Source organism: Trachemys scripta, chromosome 11, assembly GCF_013100865.1.
Source record: "Trachemys scripta elegans isolate TJP31775 chromosome 11, CAS_Tse_1.0, whole genome shotgun sequence".
In the NCBI taxonomy this organism is placed as follows: Eukaryota; Metazoa; Chordata; order Testudines; family Emydidae; genus Trachemys; species Trachemys scripta.
The window spans coordinates 33,244,544-33,265,212 of record NC_048308.1 but is presented as its reverse complement, the minus strand read 5'-3'; the positions used below and the strand labels follow the sequence as shown (position 1 = coordinate 33,265,212).

Sequence of the window (20,669 nt, the reverse complement as noted above, 5' to 3'; positions counted from 1 at the left end):
GAAAAAAGTTAATATTCTGGGTTGTATTAACAGGAGTATTGTATGTAAGACACAGGAGGTAATTGTCCCACTCTACTCAGCACTGGTGAGGTCTCAGCAGGAGTACTGTGTCCAATTCTGGGCCCCACACTTCAGAAAAGATGTGGACAAATTGGAGAGAATCCAGAGAACAGCAACAAACATGATAAAAGGCTTAGAAAACCTGACCTATGATGAAAGATTTTAAAAAAGTTCTTAGACTTTCATTCTTATATAAAGTGGTCTGCTGCAAGCACTCTCTGGTACAGAAGCAGGATAGAAACATAGCTTGTCAGTTTTTCAAAGTGCTACATTCAGATTGGCTTGAAATTCACTGTATCAACCATGGCTCTGCCCCTGCGGGCATAGCAATAGAGAATGGGAATATAACAGTATCTTGCCCTGCCCTAAACAAACTTGTCATTTTCTTGGTGCCCAAAACAACTCCTAATCAATGACCCTATTCCCACAGTCCAACAGACTCTGATTGTGTTTTGTGTGGCACCACTGATCCAGATTATACTTTCTGCTGATTGGCAGAGACTGAGGGAGGGGTGAGGTACTCTGATCTCCCTGAGGGACAAACTACTTAGGGCAGAGTTAAGGTTGTTGTGTGGGAAGAGTCACCTTAGCTCTATATTTCCATTTTCCAATCTTTGTTCCTGTAACACTAACCTTCTTGAAGGGGACCTTAACTCTGGTTTGCCCATGTTTGAGTTTGGGAATTAAACTAATGTTCTGGAAGGGCATGAAGAGCATAGGGCAGTGCTAAGCACCTGCAATATGACCTCCACGTTAATTATGTTTTTGTATGATATGCATAAGGTGTATATGTCAGCAGTGATGTTTTTCTGTGAAGAGATTAAGTTCCAAAAACAGGCTAAAAGGATACCAGCAGTACATTGCTGTTATAAATAGCACTTGTCCAACTGCACTAGTTAATTTATAAGTTACATATTGTTGTTTGCTGTTGTCCACTGGCAGACATATGCTTTGCACAGTGTTTTATTTTAGTCCCATAACTAAAGCATTAATCATCATAGTGTATTCACCGGGGCTTAAGCTTGAGTCCATGTAAACTACCATCTCGATTGTCTAGGAATGCTGGGGAATAGATAAGAATAATATTGTTGCACCTAATATTCTATTGTGTATAATTAGGTTGGATATCTGTGACTGGAGCCCCAGGGGAGCCAACTGAGGTCACTCAATTAGGATGAACTGCAAAGAATGGGGCAAACAATCCCCAAAGCTGGTGCATATTCTAATATTTGGATTTACCAAGCCAGCACAAAACAGCTTCTATAATACCTCACTGGTTACCCAGAAGCCAACAACACAGTCCCTTAAAGTAACCCAGCCTTAGGCCTCCATTCAGACACCCAAGTCAAATATGATGAGGATTACTGAAAATTTTATTCACCATATAAAAAAGTTCTACCAATCCCAAAGGATCAGACGCATTACTTCCCAGGTTAATGAATATTCCAGATTTTACCCAAATACATGCTTACACTCAATTTTTATTAACTAAACTAACAGTTATTTAAAAAGAAGAGAGAGTATTGGTTAAAAGATCAGTATACATATACACATGAATATAGATTCATAGTAGAGGTGGTAAGCTTTGTAGTTGCAAAGAGTTCATAGTTTATAGTCCAATGTCCATTTTCAGGTGATTCCAGATTAGGGCTGGAGACCTAGTCTTTGTCTTAAGCTTCCCCTGTGTGAAGCATCAAGCAGATCTGAGATTAAAAGGATCAGGACCAAAGGGGGTTTTATACAGATTCAGGCCTTCTCTTGACAGGTCAGAGTCCTTTGGCAAACAATAGGCAATTATGGGGACTTTGGAAGTAGATCAATTTCCTAAAACTCGTTGGTAATTACACAGATTAACATAAGGTAATTTCCTGTTTTTCATCATTCTCAAGTGATTTGCTACACTTTTCAAAGAGAAATGAATACAGTGATATCCTATGTTTACAGTTCATCTAAATGTTAAGATGTTCTTTTGATCTCTGAATTAACAGAATACAGCATAGACAGGGTCTGTTTGATTACACTGTTAACCTTTAACAATATATATGTAAAAACTCCAACATTATCTACCAAAATGTCTCTAAGGGTTGAATTTGGGTCAATTATCCTGCAGGATGCTTAACCCTTTCTTGCCAAGGGTCACATCATCATATTCTGAGTACCATCTCTAAGCTTTCTGAATGCTTTTGTGAGATCCACACCAGGTGAAGGGTGAATGGCTTCAGCTGAATCTAGACAGTAAGGCCCTTGCGACTGATGAAATTGTATTTTGATTTGAAGTTCAAGCAGCAACTTGCTTTTTATTCTACTTTCAGCATTTTTTTTAAATGCACTTGTTTAGTGAAGTAGGTTTAAGAAGCTTACTCTTGAATGTTAGTGTATTCTTCTGATTTAAGTACTCATAGTTCAGGTTATCCTTAATGATGCTTAGGCAGCATTTTCCATTCTTGCGGAATGCAAAGAGAGGAAAGGTAGTCATATGTTTTGAAGAACAAGAGAGTTTGATTTTATATTACCTGTGCAGTTTCCTCATCTTCAAAATTTCCATAATAGATTCTCCTCTGGAAGGTAATGTAAGTGCAAAGTAGTATCAAAGGCTATGAGAAGAGGAGGGGGGAAGGCTTTACATAAAATGTAAGTCAGATGTATTTCTTCTAGTTCCTTGTTAAAGCCCTTTAAATTAGAACCAGAATATCAATAGTATTAACCCTTTGTTTATGGTCTTCCTACAACTGATCTTTGCGCTGCTGTGAGCTATTAATACCTGATTGAGGTTTGGCGTGTTGGAACATGCTTAACCATTAATTTTCAAAGTTGTTTTAACAAAAGATGAATATAAACAATTAAATTATCCAGCTAATGGCACTACTATATAAAAAATCAAAGATTTACCATTTAGACAGAGTTAGTCCCTTTCCTACTCCAACACATTGTTTTACAGATTTTGTGAAAGTTTAGATGTTATCTTATTTCTATAGTTTAACTTTATCTATGTAATAAACATCAGCCTGAACTTACTACTTTATGATTCCTATCTACCCCAGATCCTAATTATCTACCCACAAGCTATTTCTTCTAATACCCACCATATTTTCTCCCCCCCTCTTATATTCAGGGTGGAGTTTAACGAGTAACACCTGCCTCAGTGAGTCAGCAAGAATAAACCTGTCCTTCCCTGTCTCTCCTCATAGGAGAATCCTGCCAGCCTTTTACACCATTACATCAACCAGCCAATTATGATGAGTCATTAGATGCTATAACATTCAGAATACATTTGCAAAAGTCAGTATATAAGAATTCTTAATCAGCCCAAATTCTTCAACTGCCATAGTATGCGTGACACAGAATGAACTGCTAGAGGACAAGCACAAGGAATTCCTAGTTTTATCAACCTCATGCAAAATCATCTGTAACTAAGAATGAAAACTGCTGGTGTTGTTCCTATTTTAGAATATCCTCATTTAATAATTAAAATGTTATTCTCCATATCTGGATTTCTTCAGTGAGTTTAGAAACAGCAAAACACATTTTATCCTGTAACATTTTATTTTTGTTTTCTCATTAGTCTCAAAACATTTACTTTAAGTGAAATACCATCAGAAGAGTTCTATGTACTTCTACATACTTCATTGGGAGTTAGAGTGAGCCCTAATCTTTTCACAAACACTTTCTCTCAAATTCATTAGCAGTTAAAGTTTTCTCCAAACTGAGATTCAGGTGTTTTGTGTTGTAGTCAGTTGAGCGTTGATCAAAAACAATCTGGAAATTGTCATGTTTTTAATCCGAGTTTTGTGCATATAAAACTGAGTCGGAGTTAGGCTTCCTAATCTGAGGATATTGCCCCAAAAGTGCAACTCACAATTTGACTTTATGCTGTTTGAGGACATCTACACTGCAATTTAAAACCCACAGCTAGCCCATGCTTGCTGACTTAGGATCAGGCTAATAGGGTATTTAATTGCTGTGTAGACTTTTGGGCTCCAGGACCCTGTGAGACAGGAGGGTCCTAGAATTCAGGCTGTAGACCAAGCCAGAATGTCTACACTGTGATTAAATAGCACCTCATAGCATACTCTTTAAGTAGATGTGGCCCAAGGTCTGTGTGTGAACATGCATCCAGGTATGCTCAAGCCTCCAACTGGGATGTATAATCTCTTTTTGCATGTCTCTGCATTCCTGTAAGGGCCAAAACCCATCCTGGGATCAGTTCATTGTTTTGGCCCATGGGTGTTGCCTTTTCCAGATCTGCTCATTTCTTTCTTCTCCAGTATGTAAAAATATGTTCCTATCTCACAGAGATATGGGGAAGTTTAGTTAATGATTTGTAAAGCACTTGGAACATTTCAGATGTGTATTACTAATGGTCCAGATCCACAAAGAGATTGATGAGAAGGGATTTGAACAAGAGTTAATCACCTCTCAGGTTGGTGCCCTAACAAACTAGGCTATAAAGTCACTTGTAGTGTTTCTAGCTCAATGCATATTGAATTATTTGTACAGAGTAGACTAGTTTCAACAGGAGCGATTGAAAGACAGCGACAGTAGAATAGGGGTAGTTCTGTGGTTAGGGTGCTCTCCTGAAAGGAGGGAAACTCCTGTTCAAATTCCTTCACATCATCAGGCAAGAGAAGGAACGGAACCAGGATCGCTCATATCTTAGTTTAATACCCTAATCACTGGGCTAAAAGTGATTATGAATCATATCTTTCTCCCCACTACGGGGTGAGTCCGGTGTGGAGTTATTCGATTAGACCCTGCATAAAAGAAAAGTGGGACAACACCTATCGTTTGAGGCTCCTGCTGGAGTGAAGGCATGACATAGGCAGTTGCTTGCGTGCCTGAGGAAGCCATATGCATGTTCAGAGGCAGAAATGTAGGTGGCTAGGGAACTTTTATAGCTGAAATGTTAGCACTTGGTGATTTTAGACATCTAGTTAGCTGAGTGGAGGCTTTTTGGCTCAGAGTAGTGCCTCAATCTGGGATTTAGGCATCTAAGCTCCACTGTGGCTCTGGGCAACTGCGTATTCGTACTCACAAGTCCCAAGGATGACTGGACCCCCATTGGGCTGGGGCTGTATATACACATAGTAAAAGACAATCCCTGCCTCAGGAGTTTACTTTCCCTTTCTTTTTACGGAAGGGGAACGGGGCCAGGGAGAGAGTAAGTACCCAAGGTCCCATAGGAGGTACGTGGTAGAGGTGGGAATTGAATCAAAGGCTTCCTGAGCCTAGGTCAGTCTCTTAGCCCCCTGGCGACCTCACCTGCGGTGGAGTCAAAGCCTTGCCAACTGTCCCAGGGAGCCAGCGACTCTCACAAGGAACCGCCTGTGTACCACGTGCCGGGAGGGAACAAAACTGCCCTTCCCCGCAGTGCGTTAAGGGTTAATGTCTCTGTTGCTGTAGCGGGGCGCGGCTGGAGAGTGACCCCAATAAGACGCTGCCCGCCCGGCGGGTCACAGCTCTGGAGTGGAGCGAGCCTGAAGCCCGGGCTCTCCAGCCCGCCCTTGTCCCCAGGCGCCTCCCGGGCTCGGCTGCTGCCCAGCTGACAGGGTCCCAGGGCGGGCGGGGCTCGCCCTCGATGGGGGCAATGAGTTTAGGGAGCCCGCCTCGCCCAGGGGTCCCTAGCGCGGGAGCAGCGGCAGCGCAGGGCGCTTCGGCCTCCTTCCGCACGTGTGCTGGGGAAGGGGCTTGGGGGGCTGCTGCAGCCCGGGCGGCGCTCGCGCTCCCCCCCGCAGTCTCCACCCTACAAGTCCGGCCCGCCAGCACTCACACTCCTGCCTGCCTGATCAGCTGCTGCCGGTGCCTCTCGTTCGGGCTGAGCCAGAGGATGGTACCTTAGAGCAGGAGCCGCCGCCGCGATGGCTGCCCCGCTGCCAGATTTGCCAAGGAGCGCAGGGAGGGCTGCAGAGACTCCGGGTCCCTCCCAGGAGAGCAGCGGGGACTTGGCTCCTTCCCCCTGGCTAGCCCAGCGGGCTCCTCTCATCCCCCCTGCTGTGCCCCATCCCCAGGCGGGGCCCCGGCTCGGGCCAGACAGGTAAGGCTGAGAGGGTGGGGGGCAGCGGCTCTGCAGGACAGATGCCGGCTGTCCCTCTGCACCGTGGGTGGCTACAGGTGGCTCCAAGTTCCCAGGATCTGACAGAGAGAGAGATTCACTTTCACGCGCCGTCTCCCCTCTAGAGCCTCACAGGTGTCTTGCGGGCGGGCTCCCAAGCGAAAAAAGGCTCGGAGGTGAACGTGTGTTGGTTACACGAGGCGACGATCTTGTTCTGATGCTACTTACACCGAGGTGGTGTGTGTGGCTCGCACCACACCCTGATCAAAACCAACCAGAGGAAGCCATCGCAAAGGTCTGATGTCTGAGCATTAGTGAGGTCGTACAGGAACAGAACAAAAACTATTTGCACAATTTTCGGAAAATACCATCAAAGGTTTGCCACATCCAAGACAAAATAAGGAAGCTGTAGCTGGAAATGGAAAGAGATGTGAGGTGTCCTGTAGCAGAAGCATCTTTTTCTTCAATTAATACCCCCCCCTTTTTTTTTTATTGGCTCTGAACAGTTAATGTTAGTCCCCACTCCTGCAAACGCTTAAGTATACACTTACCGTTCCTACTGTGAGTAGTCTCTTTGAAATTAATGGAATTACTTACAGCAGTAAAATTAAGTACACGCACAAGTCTTTGCAGGATAGGGACCGTTATCGTTTATGTGGCAATGTTTTAGGTCTTCGCTTCTTTAATTTGTTCCTTAAGAGCTTTAACCCACGTTTTATTTTTTAAAGGTTTTAAAATTGAATCTTATCAGAAAAAAAAACATAAGCCATCAACTGCCACTGACTTTTTTGGGACATAATTAATATTGCTGTTTGTAGTTTCAGAACTTGATCTGTCAAGGCTCTGGGCAACATTATACACCACACTTTTTTTAAAAATGAAATGAACCAGCTTGTAAGATAAGAGAACTCCATTTGCCAGGAAAATCTACTAGTAATGCAGCTTCTGTAAGAGTTATAACCACTTTAAGTTATTTTTTTTGTACTAGGTACTTTCACCAGTTGTTAAACTCATGTTTCAAAAGGAAGATATTTCAACTTGTATTAAAAGAAAGGTAGCTGTTAGGCTTTTATGAAGTGTCTAATAGTTTGTTTACATTAACTTCTCCGACACTTCAAAACATTGTGAGCACAATACTGTCCACTCCTGCTAAACACTGTATATTCCCTGTAAACTAATGTTTTCTAAATACTCCAAGAAACAAAAGCAGCCTCAAAGGTGATTTAATGATGTGGAAAAGTCTAAACATTTTTATCATACCAATTAACAAGTGACCCATAGAATGACACTAATACAGTAATGAAGAGGTTAAATATTAACCCCTGTCTTCAACTCCCACAAATCGGGGGCGGGGGAAGGAATGCTTGCAAAATCAAATCAGGGTTTATTGTGTTTTGATTTCTATTGCCTAGAAGAATATGTGCTAACTTATATTTTCCATGTCAGAAAATTGTGTAATGTAGTGTGCACCGCATTCTAAAAGCTTAGGTCTTACTGGTTAAAATTATTTATTTTTTAAATTAATGCATAAGTGATCTTGCAAAATGATTATGGAAGTGGTAATCTGCTCAAACGCTCACAGGTACTGGCTGGTGGTATTTGAAATACATACAAACTTAGATTTTAAAAACATGACACTATACTGAATCTTATAGCAAATTAAAGAGTCATCAAGGAAAGAAGACAAACACCTAGGCAGTTAGAGGCAGAAAGGAATATTTTTCCTATGTGAAATTCCAAGATATGAATCACCTTGGGACCTGACCCTGCAAAAACTCATGCAGGTGCTTTAACTTTTAAACAGATAGAACTACTCGTTATAGTAAAGTTAAGCACATGCGTGAGAATCAGGGGCCTGAAAATATTTGCAATACCTGAAGACAGAATGGACACACTTAAGCCCTAGTGCTGTAAAGATTTACACTAGCAATTAACTTTACATCCATGGGTTGTTACTGGAATTTAATTTAGTCTACCCCAGGAATTGAAATTAGAGGGGGTGTTAAATTTACGGGGGCTGGGAAGGGTTGGAAAATGATTAAACTGGCAACACTGTGACCACTGGGGGAGATGGTAGAGTTTGGAGGGTGTAAGGAAATCCTGAATGTGCAAAATTAATCATGTGCATTTTAATCAGTACAGACTTTTGATTTAAAAAGTGCTAGCAATGTGACCAATAACTAATGTGGCAAATCCCCTAATATTAATGTCCTAATGTATACTGTATTTATTTAAACCATGTTGTATATTTTGTTGATGTAGGATCAAAAAGAAAGAGCTTGGTGTGTTGGCAATCCCATCAATTCCAAACCCTTTTCCTGAGCTATGTTGCTCTCCATTTTCATCAGTTTTGTCAGCCAGCCTGTTGCCCAAGGCAACTTCAAGAAAAAAGCAGGTAAGATTTATGTTGGTTTTTTTGTCAAAACACTGTGTTTTTTTTGTTGTTGTTGTTCCAACCTTCAATTAAATATACAATTATCTACTTAACTGATCCAATTCTAAATAATAAACATTCCCAAGAAATTAAGATCTACAGTCTCATAAACAGACTATTAATGGTGGTGATGATGACTTTTTGGAATCCATAGACCAATACATCTAGGAGACTTGAATATTTTTTATAATTGAGATGTGACTGACTAATCTGTGACAAGTAAAGAGAAATCGCAAGCAGGTTATGCTTTGTCATCCTTAAATTAAAAATTAAATTTATACCTTGCCCATCATTATAATTAGACCATAGCAGCTGAGTGTCCACAGTAACTGAACAGCTTTTTATCTAAAGAGTCTAATGTTGTTAGTATAGCTGTAAAAACAAAACATATTGATAATTAAAGAGCTCGGATACCAAGCTTTTCACCATGCTAGGTGGATAGCAGGTTTATGTCCGTATTCTGTGATATACATATACAATATTTATTAAGTGAGTCTCTTAAATGCGAGTCAGAGGAAGCATTATCACAGCTTTCAAGAGTTCAGGTAGGATTTGCACTCCAATAGTGGGTCATCTTTTCTGTGGAGAAAAAAAATAAGTTGTCAGAAACTATTCTTTTGTAGTCCATGTTCACTTATAACATGCTTGAGCATGGATGGATACTAGAGAGCAAGAGCAGTTAAGCTTTCATTTCAGCATTGAACACTGCTGCTTTCTTCAGTTCAAACTTTCAGTTTGTCTCTCAAAAATTGGTCCATCTCAATTCATCGGTTTCTTTTGTTTTTGTGGGTGGAAGAAACTTTATCTGGGTGGAACACTCCCAGTGGTGCTACCTCCGGGGCATTGTCTCTGCACGCTCATTCTCTGGTTCTCTGTGGGATCTTTCCTGTGACGTGTCTTAAGAGGCAGGGCAAGTGCAAGAGGAAGTAGAACTGGTGAGTACCTACTCACTGTAGTACTGTTCCTTGCGCAACCTTCAGATTTTCACTAAGAAACTGTTGGAAGATAACATGGCTACCAGCAACGTTTATCTGGAGTTGACCCCCTCCATGGGTGCTGCTGTTCAATGGCATGGGGACTGCCAGTGGCAGCATAGCTTCTACTGGAAAATGTTCTCTGGGGGTATGTGAGGTGTAAAAATCTGAGGGGGTGGGGATCTCTTTGATAATCCCTACCAAACCCTTTAAACCTGTCCCGTTACAGGGGACTGTGTTCTGAAAGAAGTCCATCTGGATGGCATTTTCAGGCCCCTCTGGTTGTCCTAACATGAGAACTCCTGTCATGGAGAAAATCTGGCCCACTGTTCCAACTGCTGTGTCGCTATGTCTCAACTTCTTCCCAGTCTTAGTAAGCTCCTTTGCAATATGTGTCTTGAGGCTGATGCAAAGGATAGGTACAAGGGGTTTATCAGCAAAATGCAAGGGTAGCACTTTGGTGAGATGCCAATTCCTGACCTCTAGGTGGTGACACTGTCCCTCTTCGGAGGCTCCATCTTTCAATATTGGCCTCTGACAACTTCTTGCTTGTGGCTTAAAGAGCTTTGTTTTTCTCTCAACCTCCTTTTCCCCATGACAAGTTGTGCAAGAGTGTCCATTACTTTAACTTTTTTGCAGTCTCCTGCTCTGAAGGTTAGGGGTATGCGGTGGGGGACTGGAGGTAGAGATCACCACTACTTTATCCTTCCTCACCTAATTCTGTTTGGGGTCCTTCTCATCTTCACCTAGGAATAGCAGTGATGTTTGCTTATACTATTATTGCTCTGTTTTGCAATAACGGAGTAAAATTGACATAATTCTTGTCAGTTTCACAACTGCCCACAGGATTTTGAATGCCAACAGTAAAACTGAGTGCACACTTGTAATTTTAATGCCTGGGGAAGCTCTAAACAGCAGAAGAGGCAGACAGAATACATGTTTGGAAAATTCTTCGCCATCATAAGGGCTAGAGACTTTTTTTTAAAGTAGGCAATCCTATTGATGGCTTAGACCTGTCTCTGCCTCCACTCAAGGATTTTTCAAGTCCTGTTTTAACATGCAAGAGCCCAAGTGCATGATGTTGTAGCCTATCCAGTTGAAAAATATTGGTCTTCATTAGTTAACTCAATCCTGAGGTTGGTGTATGACGGGTGGGCAAACTTTTTGGCCCAAGGGCCACATCTGGGTATGGAAATTGTATGGTGGGCCATGAATGCTCATGGTTCCCGGCCAATGGGAGCTGCAGGGCGGCATTGGGGGCAGCGCTTCGGGCAGGGCAGTGCGCGGAGCCATCTGGCTGCCCCTACACATAGGAGCTAGAGAGGGAACATGCCGCTGCTTCCCGGAGCTGCGTGGAGCCGCGGCACGTGCAGAGCAAGGCAAGCCCGGGACCTCACTTCCCGTTGGGAGCTCGAAGGCCAGATTAAAACATCTGAAGAGCTGGATGCAGCCCCTGGTCTGTAGTTTGCCCATTCCGGTGTATGAGTATAAATGTAAGTTTCATATCTTTACTGCTTTTATTACAGTCTAGTTAAAGGCTCTTGCCCTGGGACTCAAATCTTTTCGGTCCCATTCCTACTCTTTGTACTATCTTTTTGTCTCCCATTTAAGGAGAAAAATATTGGGTGTGTGGTAAAAGCAGAATCGGTGGATTAAAAATCTTGGGACTTCTTCAAAGATGGAGTTAAAATAACTGTATTATACAGGGCCTGATCCAATGCTCAGTAAAGTCAAAGGGGTCTTTTCTATTGCTTTCACTGGGCATTTGATCAAACCCATAATATCTGTCTGCTGAGAATGCCAGCACTTTACCGATGTAAATTGCAATGAACCTATAGCTTACAGTTAAAGTAAAAATGCTTTAAGTCCAGAAATATTCTTATTAACCAAATATTGACTCTCATTACTGTTTGGCTTTGCAATTCAGATTTAAACCTTCGAATACTTTTTTTTTTTTTTTACAGTAAAGTATTATATCTTTCTTGCACATGGGTAAACAGATGTGCAGAGAGCTGAAGTACTTGTCAAAAGGTTTCACAGAATAAGTGTCAGATTCTCTGCTAAAATTCGTGAGTCCCAATTCCCAGTGGTTAGTTTAGCCACTTATTTTTACTCCTTCTTTGTAACAGAGTTGCAGTATATTTAATACATACACAAATGCTACTCTGACTATATTATAACTATGCTAAAGTATGTGAATGTTATAGTCTACTGGAAACCTCAAAGCCACCTGCAATAAAGGAATTCATTATCTCTCTAAAAAGAAAAATGTAATTTATGTTACTGTCAAATACTTTATTATATATAGTGCTCATGGCTAAAGGGTTTTCTCCTTCATACCTCTATGTTTTCGCAGACTGTCATATTAGACGCTTCCTTCTCACCTTAATTTATTTTCCTGATAAATTTAACCAATAGAGACAAGTAAAGGAAAATTACAAAACTAGTCTCTACATAAGCCTAATGTATCATTGTCAGCCAAGTATGCGTCATAGTCTTTACGATACACCCAGAGATGGAGTTGCCACTTAGTGTTAATATTTTTAAGCAATCTTCATTTTTGACTAAGTGTGAACTTTTACTTTCCCAAGCTGAAGTTTACTCTTCTGTTGACCTTTTGTCTCTGTTTAAAGCATTGTCAAACACACCACAGTGAATGCTGACTGACTAGGACACCTGTTTAATGGGACTGACTTGCCGGAATTGAGTTTATGTGGGCTACTAACTTGGTTTTATAGCAGAATGATCAATTGCCTACAATCTTGGGAAGTGGGACATCTGTGTTTAAACATTATTGAGTTCTGCACTATCAACACAGCTGTCAGTCTCCCATTTCCTCATACAGTTTGGGGAAGTTTTGCATTATGTCATCATTGACTGCAATTCTGATATTATGGCAACATTTATTAGAACAGAATTTTGTACCACAGGTGCCTGAAACTTACTGTTGAAACATGTTTCAGAGTGGTAGCCGTGTTAGTCTGTATCAGTAAAAAGAACAAGGAGTACGTGTGGCACCTTAGAGACTAACAAATTTATCTGGGCATAAACTTTCGTGGGCTAAAGCCCACTTTGTCAGATGCATGCAGTGGAAAATACAGTAGGAAGATATGTTTACACAGAGAACATGAAAAAACTAGGCATTGCCGTACCAACTCTAATGAGACTAATCAATTTAGATGAGCTATTATGAGCTGGAGAAAAAAAACTTTTGAAATCGGCCATCCTGATGATCACTACAAACAGTTGACAAGAAGGTGTGAGTAACGGTAGGGGAAAATAGCATGGGGAAATAATTTTTACTTTGTGTAATGACCCATCCACTCCCAGTCTTTATTCAAACCTAATTTAATGGTGTCCAGTTTGCAAATTAATTCCAGTTCTGAAGTTTCTCATTGGAGTCTGTTTTTGATTTTGTTGTTGAATTGCGACTTATAGGTCGGTAATTGAGTGACCAGGGAGGTTGAAGTGTTCTCCGACTGGTTTTTGAATGTTATAATTTTTGGATATTCTAATATTATAATTCATGGATATTCTAATGAACCAACACCATATAAACAGAATAGCTTTTGCTGAAGAAACTTAACACTCTTAAAATTTGAACAGATAAAACTCTTGTGTAGCTTTGGTTTAATAAAACAAATAAAAAAAGTCTGTGTACTATAGGGCCAGTAGGGTCACAAGTCTTGGGAGCTGTACACTTTGAGGCACACTGGTCCTTCTTTAACTAATACTGATCCATCTATTTTAGGTATTTGTAAGACTTGATTTCAGCAAGGAGCTATGTGGGTGTGGGATTGCACCTGGGTGGGGTTGATTGCAAGATCAGGCCTTGGTCTGAGAATACAAAAAGCTGAGTTGTATTGCTCTGCTTAGAGAAAACCAATCTGTTCCCTGCTTTCTCTTATTCTCTTTCCTTAGTGCATGAGTAATACAAGAACAGAGACAAAATCGGTGTCTGTCAAATTTAGAACAAATAAAAGGAAACACTTCATACAGTAACAGTACATATGTAATCAGTCTGTGGAATTCACTTCTGTAGGAAATCAGTCAAATACTGTAGATGTAATATAAGATGACTGGATAGTTTTGGCCATAAATAACTCATGTGTATATATGCATGCTCAGCAAAGAGTAATCAAATATCTTGCTTCAGGGCATAATATGTTCCTCTGCAGGGATCAGGAAGAAAATTTAGCCCTAAAGTACAGCTTTGCAGAATTGGCTAAGTGTGTTGGTAGGGAATTTTGCCTTTCTCTTAAGAGTCAACCATTTGTTATTGTCAGAAGAAGTATATAAGAGTTGAATCTATGGTATGATCAGAAATGGGATTTGCCATTTCTATCTTTGGTATATTTTATTGGATTCTATGCATGCTATACTACCTATATTTTTACATTCCTTGTTTCTTAATTTAAAGAGGAAAATAGATCATAGCTCTGATCTTTGTTTTGTGCTTTAAAGTGTGACCATTAAATTTATGAATGGTCAGTTCTTTATTCTGTAATTTATATCAAACAGAATCCAACAGAAAAATGGATGTTTGGGTAATCTGCTAATGATCAGAAAAACCATCTCTTTTTATATTCTTTAATATACTTTTTCATTTCCCCCCATTCATTTTAAATAAAGACAAGTATTTAAAGGGTTATTGAAATTACTAAAGCCTAGAGTCAGTTTAAGTTTCAGTTTTCAGTGGTCTGTGATGACAAAACAAGGGTAATTTGCCCTGGAGTGACAATTCTTGCTTTGCTCAAGGATAAGGCAAAAACTATTTTACCACAAAAGTCATTCAAGGTAATTAGTGCTTTGCGTTTCCTTGAATCCAATTTGAAGTGTCAAAATAAAACTACAGTGAATCTCAAGGTGAAGAACAGTTTATTCCTTGAAATGTTATCTTTGTGTATTTCTCTTTCTTGGTGTCCTCAACAAATGGATATTTTTATCATTGAGACCAAATACTTTAAATAATTCCACAATTTTCATTTTAGAAAAACAGTGCTATAAGAGAACCTTTGATACACATTTTAAGTTCGAGTCTGATTGTTTGCTTCCTTTCAGAATTTCCTGCCTTGGATTAGTAACTTTGTTTAAAATTTCATAACAAAGAAGAACTTCATGGCATAGAACATGACCTTTCTTTAAATATTTACTAATCAAAAGTTAAAATTAACATTAAGCATTTGACACTCTCATAACCCTTCTCCTTTACTGCTGCTATAGTTCAAAGTTTTTCAGCATTTCCATTTGAAACCTCATTTTTCACAGTTACAAATAGAGCTGTTAGTAATTGTGCATTACTAAATATCTGACAAATTTGCTAAGTCCCAGTGACAAAACTTGATAAAAACAAACATTATCTCTTGACTTGAAAACTCCCTCAGGCTTAGGGTTGATTAACTGAAATAGAAAGGGGAGACACCTGTGCTCCCACTTAACTGGAAATTCATGAACCATTCAAGTGGTGGTGGTTGTACTTGTGAATATTAGGAGTCATGTAGGCCTATGAACTCTTATTTTTAGATTCATTTTTGCGCAAGATATAAATGCTTTTAGGACTCATGAACCTTAAAGTTTCATTTCCTTCAAATTTTGTTATATTATGTTAAGATTTTTTTTTAAGGTTGTGAGTATAGCGGGGAATTGAATGCATTAATGAGGATTTTATATATATATATATTTTAGCAAAAAATGAATGAAAACTACAAAACAATGACAGCAAAAAGTTTTGGTGGTAAGTAGGGAGAAACTTAAGGATAAATGCCTTGTTTCAGCTAACCTGAAAAAGTAGTCTGCTAAACAAAGGCCTAGTCTTCACTTACCGGCTGGTCCGGAGGCACGCCATCGATGTTCTGGGATCGATTTATCGCGTCTGGTTAAGACGCGATAAATCGATCCCGGATCGATCCCGGAAGTGCTCACAATCGGCGCCGGTACTCCAGCTCGCCGAGAGGAGTACGCGGCGTCGACGGGGGGAGACTTCCGGCCGCGTCTGGACCGCGGTAAGTCCGGAGTAAGGTACTTCGAATTCAGCTACGTTATTAACGTAGCTGAATTTGCATACCTTAGTCCGAAGTCCGGACTAAGTGTGGACCAGCCCAAAGTCTTGTTCTACATACAGATTTTTGTATTAGTATAACAGGTTTGGCTGGGGTGTGTGTGTGTGTGTGTGTGTTTGTGAAAAACTAAAATAGGTATATCAGTACAGCCTTTAGTATGGATGCAACTCTACTGGTATAAAGGTGCCTTATATTGGCATAGTTTTTCCCTTTCTGTACACCAAGATATACTGTTATAACCACACTTTTATACTGGTAAACTGTTGACACTAGGGGAATTATGCCACTTTAACTATATCTGTGTAGCTAAAACAGTACAACTTTTGTGTGTAGACTAGGCCTAATAAGCTGCTATGTATTCTCTACATTTCCATTTCCATTCTTTGATAATTGGAAAGGTGTGTGTTAAGATGTTTCCAATCTATTGTCTGATTTAGCTGATGCATCAATTGATGCTGATAGATATTTGGCCGCATGTGTTTGTTCCCTCTCTGCTGCCCGAGCCGTGTGCAGACAGCTGGCATGGCAGACCTCAAGATTCGTTAAGGGATGAAGGCACCCACCCAGGTTTGTCAACAAAGCATGGTACTAGTATGCCGCAGACTCTGCTGGACCACTAATACATGGATGCCTGTAACAGTGGACCAGCTCAGTGAACTGTTGGACTTTCCATTCCTCCCTAGGCTAGACAAAGACACTCCCTCTGAGCTACATTTTTATACCCCGATACAAACAAGTTACGTACTGTCCCCGTCAATGGCTATTTACTACCCCTCACCTTGTACATGTTGGTTTGGTTAAAACATTTTATTGCAGACTGTTATCCTGACCTTATCTTTTAGGAGGGGTCAGTGTGTTCCTGTTATCCGTCGGAATGTTTTTGTACCATCCTTGATATTGGGATGTATTTGCGTGAGTACTTTGTGCCTATTACATTCCCCTGCTTTTTGTCTTTTTATGGAGAGGATGTTTACCCATTATCCTGGAAAAGCATAATGCACAGACTGAAAATGACCCAGGGGACACTAAACTGTTTTTTGACCATTTTGCTTTACCCATGATTTATTTCCTTCCTAAGTGAAGTACTTTGTATGTGGCTTTTATTGAATTTAATCTTGTTGAATTCAGATCAATTTGTCAAGGTCATTTTGAATTTGAATACTGTCTTCCAAAGTGCTTGCAACCCCTCCCAGTTTGGTGTAATCTGCAGTTTTTATAAACATACTTTTCCCCTGTCCCAGAGAGTCAACCACTCTGACTTTTCTATTGTATAAAAAGGTGCTGGCAGGATCTCCCAGAGCAGTTGGTCTTGGAGTTAATATCCTACTGATATACATGGTGTAGTTCACGTCTCTGAGCTATTGTCTCATACTGTCCCAGGCACACCATGCAAAGGTTACATTTGGTTCCTGTTTCCAGTTGGTTCCTGTTGCAATCATGAGGGCTAGAATCTTTTGTTTAAATGAAATCTAATAGATAATCACATGAGAACTAGGACCATTTTCTCCATGCTATAGTACCTATGAATTAATCCAGTCCTGAAAGCAAGGAGGAAAAAAAAATGTCAATGGAAGCTAGTTTGATTGCCAGTCTACTTCCTTTCCAGTTCACTTTATCTCCTTGTAACATGGCATGTAGCCTCCTGCCTCAGTTGTTAGTTCTCTCTCTCTTTTCCCTAGCCTCCCTCTTTCTCTTCCAGAGAGAAGAAAAGGAGGCAGGGGAAAGGAGTCTAGTAACAGAAGAATAAGGGGTTTAAGATTGGTGAAAAGGAGAGAGAGAGAGAGAGGAAGGGCAGTGAGGAAAATTCCTTGGCTGCAGAGACTTCCCAGTCAACTGACAGATAAATGGAGACTGTCAAGAGAGCATTCTATGGGGAATCAGATGGGAGAGTCTGAGCTTCATGGATCTGATTTGAAATTTGCTCAGAATCAGCCCCTTCTTGCAGGGACAAAGCATCAGCTCTGGCTTCTTCGTTGCACAGCCTGTCTGAGAGCTGCTTACCAGCTACTCTTGAATTTACCTTTCGAACGGATTAACTCCTAGTGTGTAGAGAATGTCTTGTCTTTATTTTCATAGGCTCCTGACTTCAGTGTCTGTACGCTAAATGCAGTCTCTGTCCCAGCCCTCAAAGCCCAGATTTGTTTCTCATCCTCACAAGGTGTGCTGCTGATGAAGGGAACTTGGAATTGATTTCCCTCTTCTACAATACAGTGGGGACCTGTCCTTCCCTTTCCAGCCAGGTTGGGGCAGCAGAGATGAGCCTGTTGCTTCTAATCTCTGGAACCAAAAATAACTTGGTTCAGAAATGCCCTCATGGGAGTTGTAGTTCAGGTGTCTCATGTGCACATTCTCCTCTATAGGCCAGACTTATGATACACCACAGCCTTGCCTCTTGGTAAGGGCATGTGGTGCATCATGGGATACAAAGTCTGTTCGGGTAGCCTGGCCCATATAGGAGAACAGGGATATGATGCACTGTGGGGGCATATACAAATTGAAATATTTTTGTTTTATGATGATTTTTTGTTTGTCAAAACTGTATTGATGGAAAACTTCTGACCAGCCCTACTGTAGACCCTTTTTTTCCTAGGAGAAACTGACAAGGTGTGTCTATATGTTTTTGGTTGGTTGGTTTGTTTCCCCCCCCCCCTTGGATTGATTTCCTTTTCCACCTTAGCCTCTAGATGCAGACGCACATAGAAAGAAGTGTCATCTTCATCTATATCTCCAGAAAGGCCAGCTTGCAAGACATAGACATTTCTTCCCACCACTCTGAGGTGTCTGGAGATCTCCCCCTTATCTTTTTACATACCCCCCAAGGCAACACATTCTACAGCGCCTTTTGATAAGTGCTTCCTTAGAATCCTCCCTTCTCTTTGAAGCTTCATTGACTTGCCTTCTGGGAAGGACATTCATGGACTCACCATATTTGCTTCCACACTGCAGTCTTGGGAAGCCTACTTATTGTCCTCCCATTCCACTGGTACTATCTTGCTTTGGCTCAGTGCTCTTGGCATCTATGAACAGTGGATTCCCAGCTAAGTGGGTTGGTGGTGCAAGGATAGATGAGAAAACTGCTTTAGCCAAAACTTGGAGCCTGCTAAGGTTATATGTAGTCTCCTAGAAACATGATATATTTGTTTCTATTTGCAACCATTTCTGTTTCTATTATCTCAGCTTAGTATCACGTAAATCTCTGTTCTTTAGAAATAAACTTATTCTTGTGGTGTTATAATTCATCTCCGTGCTGTTATATTTAAGTGAGATATACAGGCTGGTGTATATTCTGTCTCTTTGGAGACAGCAGATCTGTATTTCTGTGGGCATCCAGTGACAGGCTGGATGCTGCAGGGCGATCCTTCTGGAGAGTTTGGGAACTGAAGTACACCAAGAGTTATCCTGCAAGGCAAAGTTAGGAGTGGCAGAGCCCTAAAGAGTTTGTTTGGCTCGATAACAGACTGGGATGGCAGGGAGCTGCCACACATTATGGCATCAGCATATCTCTCCTTTGCTAAGGCAGGAGGGTGGCTTTCAGTTCTGGATGCTGAGAAAGCATTACTGCTATACTGGAAACCTAGTGCCATATACCTTCCATTTAAGTTAATGGAAGATGTGTCATTCATTACCTTTTTACTGATTTCAAAATCTCAACCAACTTTCCCCACAAAGAGCTAGAATGTTAGACGTGCCAAGTAAGGATAACCAACCAAATAAGGAAGAAGAACCAGGGTTGCAATGATCTCATCAGGTTTATATGTTTTAGACATATGGACATCTTTATTATTTTGCTAAGAGTATGCCTGCATTATCTGGGCCTCAGTCTCAAACCATGAGAGCAAACCTTTGCTCCCTGTGCAAAGTCCCACTGACTTCAGAAGTGTTCCATGCAGGTGCAATGTTCTGCTTGCACAGATCCAGCTGTAGGATCAGGGCATTGTACTATATATTTGTAAACTAACTTGGTCATCATAGGTGATTGAGAGGCGGTGGTGGCTTTTTGACCTAATAACAATTTTGTATAAACTTCTACATTACCTCATATACTGTAAGTTTGTAAAGTGGACAGCTTAGACACTCTTCACTACGGGATGAGATCTTAACTGGTTGGTAGCTTTCTCCATAAGTTGTATTGTGTGAATTTCCGAGAAACTAAGATGTTTTGGGATCAAAACTTTTTATTATGACTCTGTCTCAACCTTGTGCCTTTTTGGCTTTTTAAATTTTTTACATCATTGTAAATCAAATTCAACATGGTTTCTATTCTTAGTTACTGTGCAGCTTTTTTGTTGCAGAAGAATGATGTGATCCCAGTGGATCTTTGGACTGTTGCATTTTAAATGGTTGGAAAGCTCTTAAGGGTGTGTATGTATGTAATTTAATTTTATTATATTTCTATCCAAACTAAAAATAGGAAACCATTAAATTGTGGAGATGTGTATTCAGAGGTCTCTGAAAAGAGAAAGTGACCTGAATTCAGGGAGAAACACTCACAAAATAAAAATATAGCTGCAACAGGAAGAATTTATATTTAAATAAACAGAACATACTGCCAAGCAGATACCAACAGCTCAACCTGGTCAGTGACCTTAACACTTGATGATGATATATCAAGTAATTTTAAGTAGCTGTTAATGAAAATTGCTTTGCCGTGTGCACGTATTTACTTTCCAGTTATACACTATTCAGGGATATCTGTGATGACACTTGACCATTCTAAACAGCACTGTCATTTGAAGGCTATTAGAATGCAAGACATTTCTAATCCTAGTTGTCACCTACATAACTAAGTTTATGCATGTCAGTGCATTTAAGATTATTTCCAGCTTCCCAATGAGAACAGTTCATCTGGACAAGAGACTGGCTTTCACTCATGTAGCCCATGGGAAACTGACACTTTGCTACTTATCTCATTGTCTTTTTGTTCCTCAGCTTGTCCACTTCCCTCAGCACTAAAAACTTTGAGACAGGAGAACCCAGATGGTAAGGAAAGCCTGCTTTCTGTGTTTAAAAAAAATGGGGAAAAATTACTTAAACTCTATGGCCACTAAGATTACAGTTTTATGGTAGCGCGTTTGGCCATCTATCAGTTACTT

General features: G+C 40.5%; 1 protein-coding gene across 1 annotated transcript in view; it reads left to right on the top strand.

Moving 5' to 3' along the window:
• The first annotated feature begins 5,868 nt into the window (after positions 1–5,868).
• Positions 5,869–20,669, top strand: part of GRB14 (growth factor receptor bound protein 14) — a 93,894-nt gene continuing 79,093 nt past the window's right edge. The window contains exons 1-2 of the mRNA XM_034786366.1: positions 5,869–6,091; positions 8,372–8,504. Coding sequence (XP_034642257.1) covers positions 5,916–6,091; positions 8,372–8,504 — 309 coding nt within the window. The 5' untranslated portion in view covers positions 5,869–5,915. The remainder of the gene's footprint in view (positions 6,092–8,371; positions 8,505–20,669) is intronic.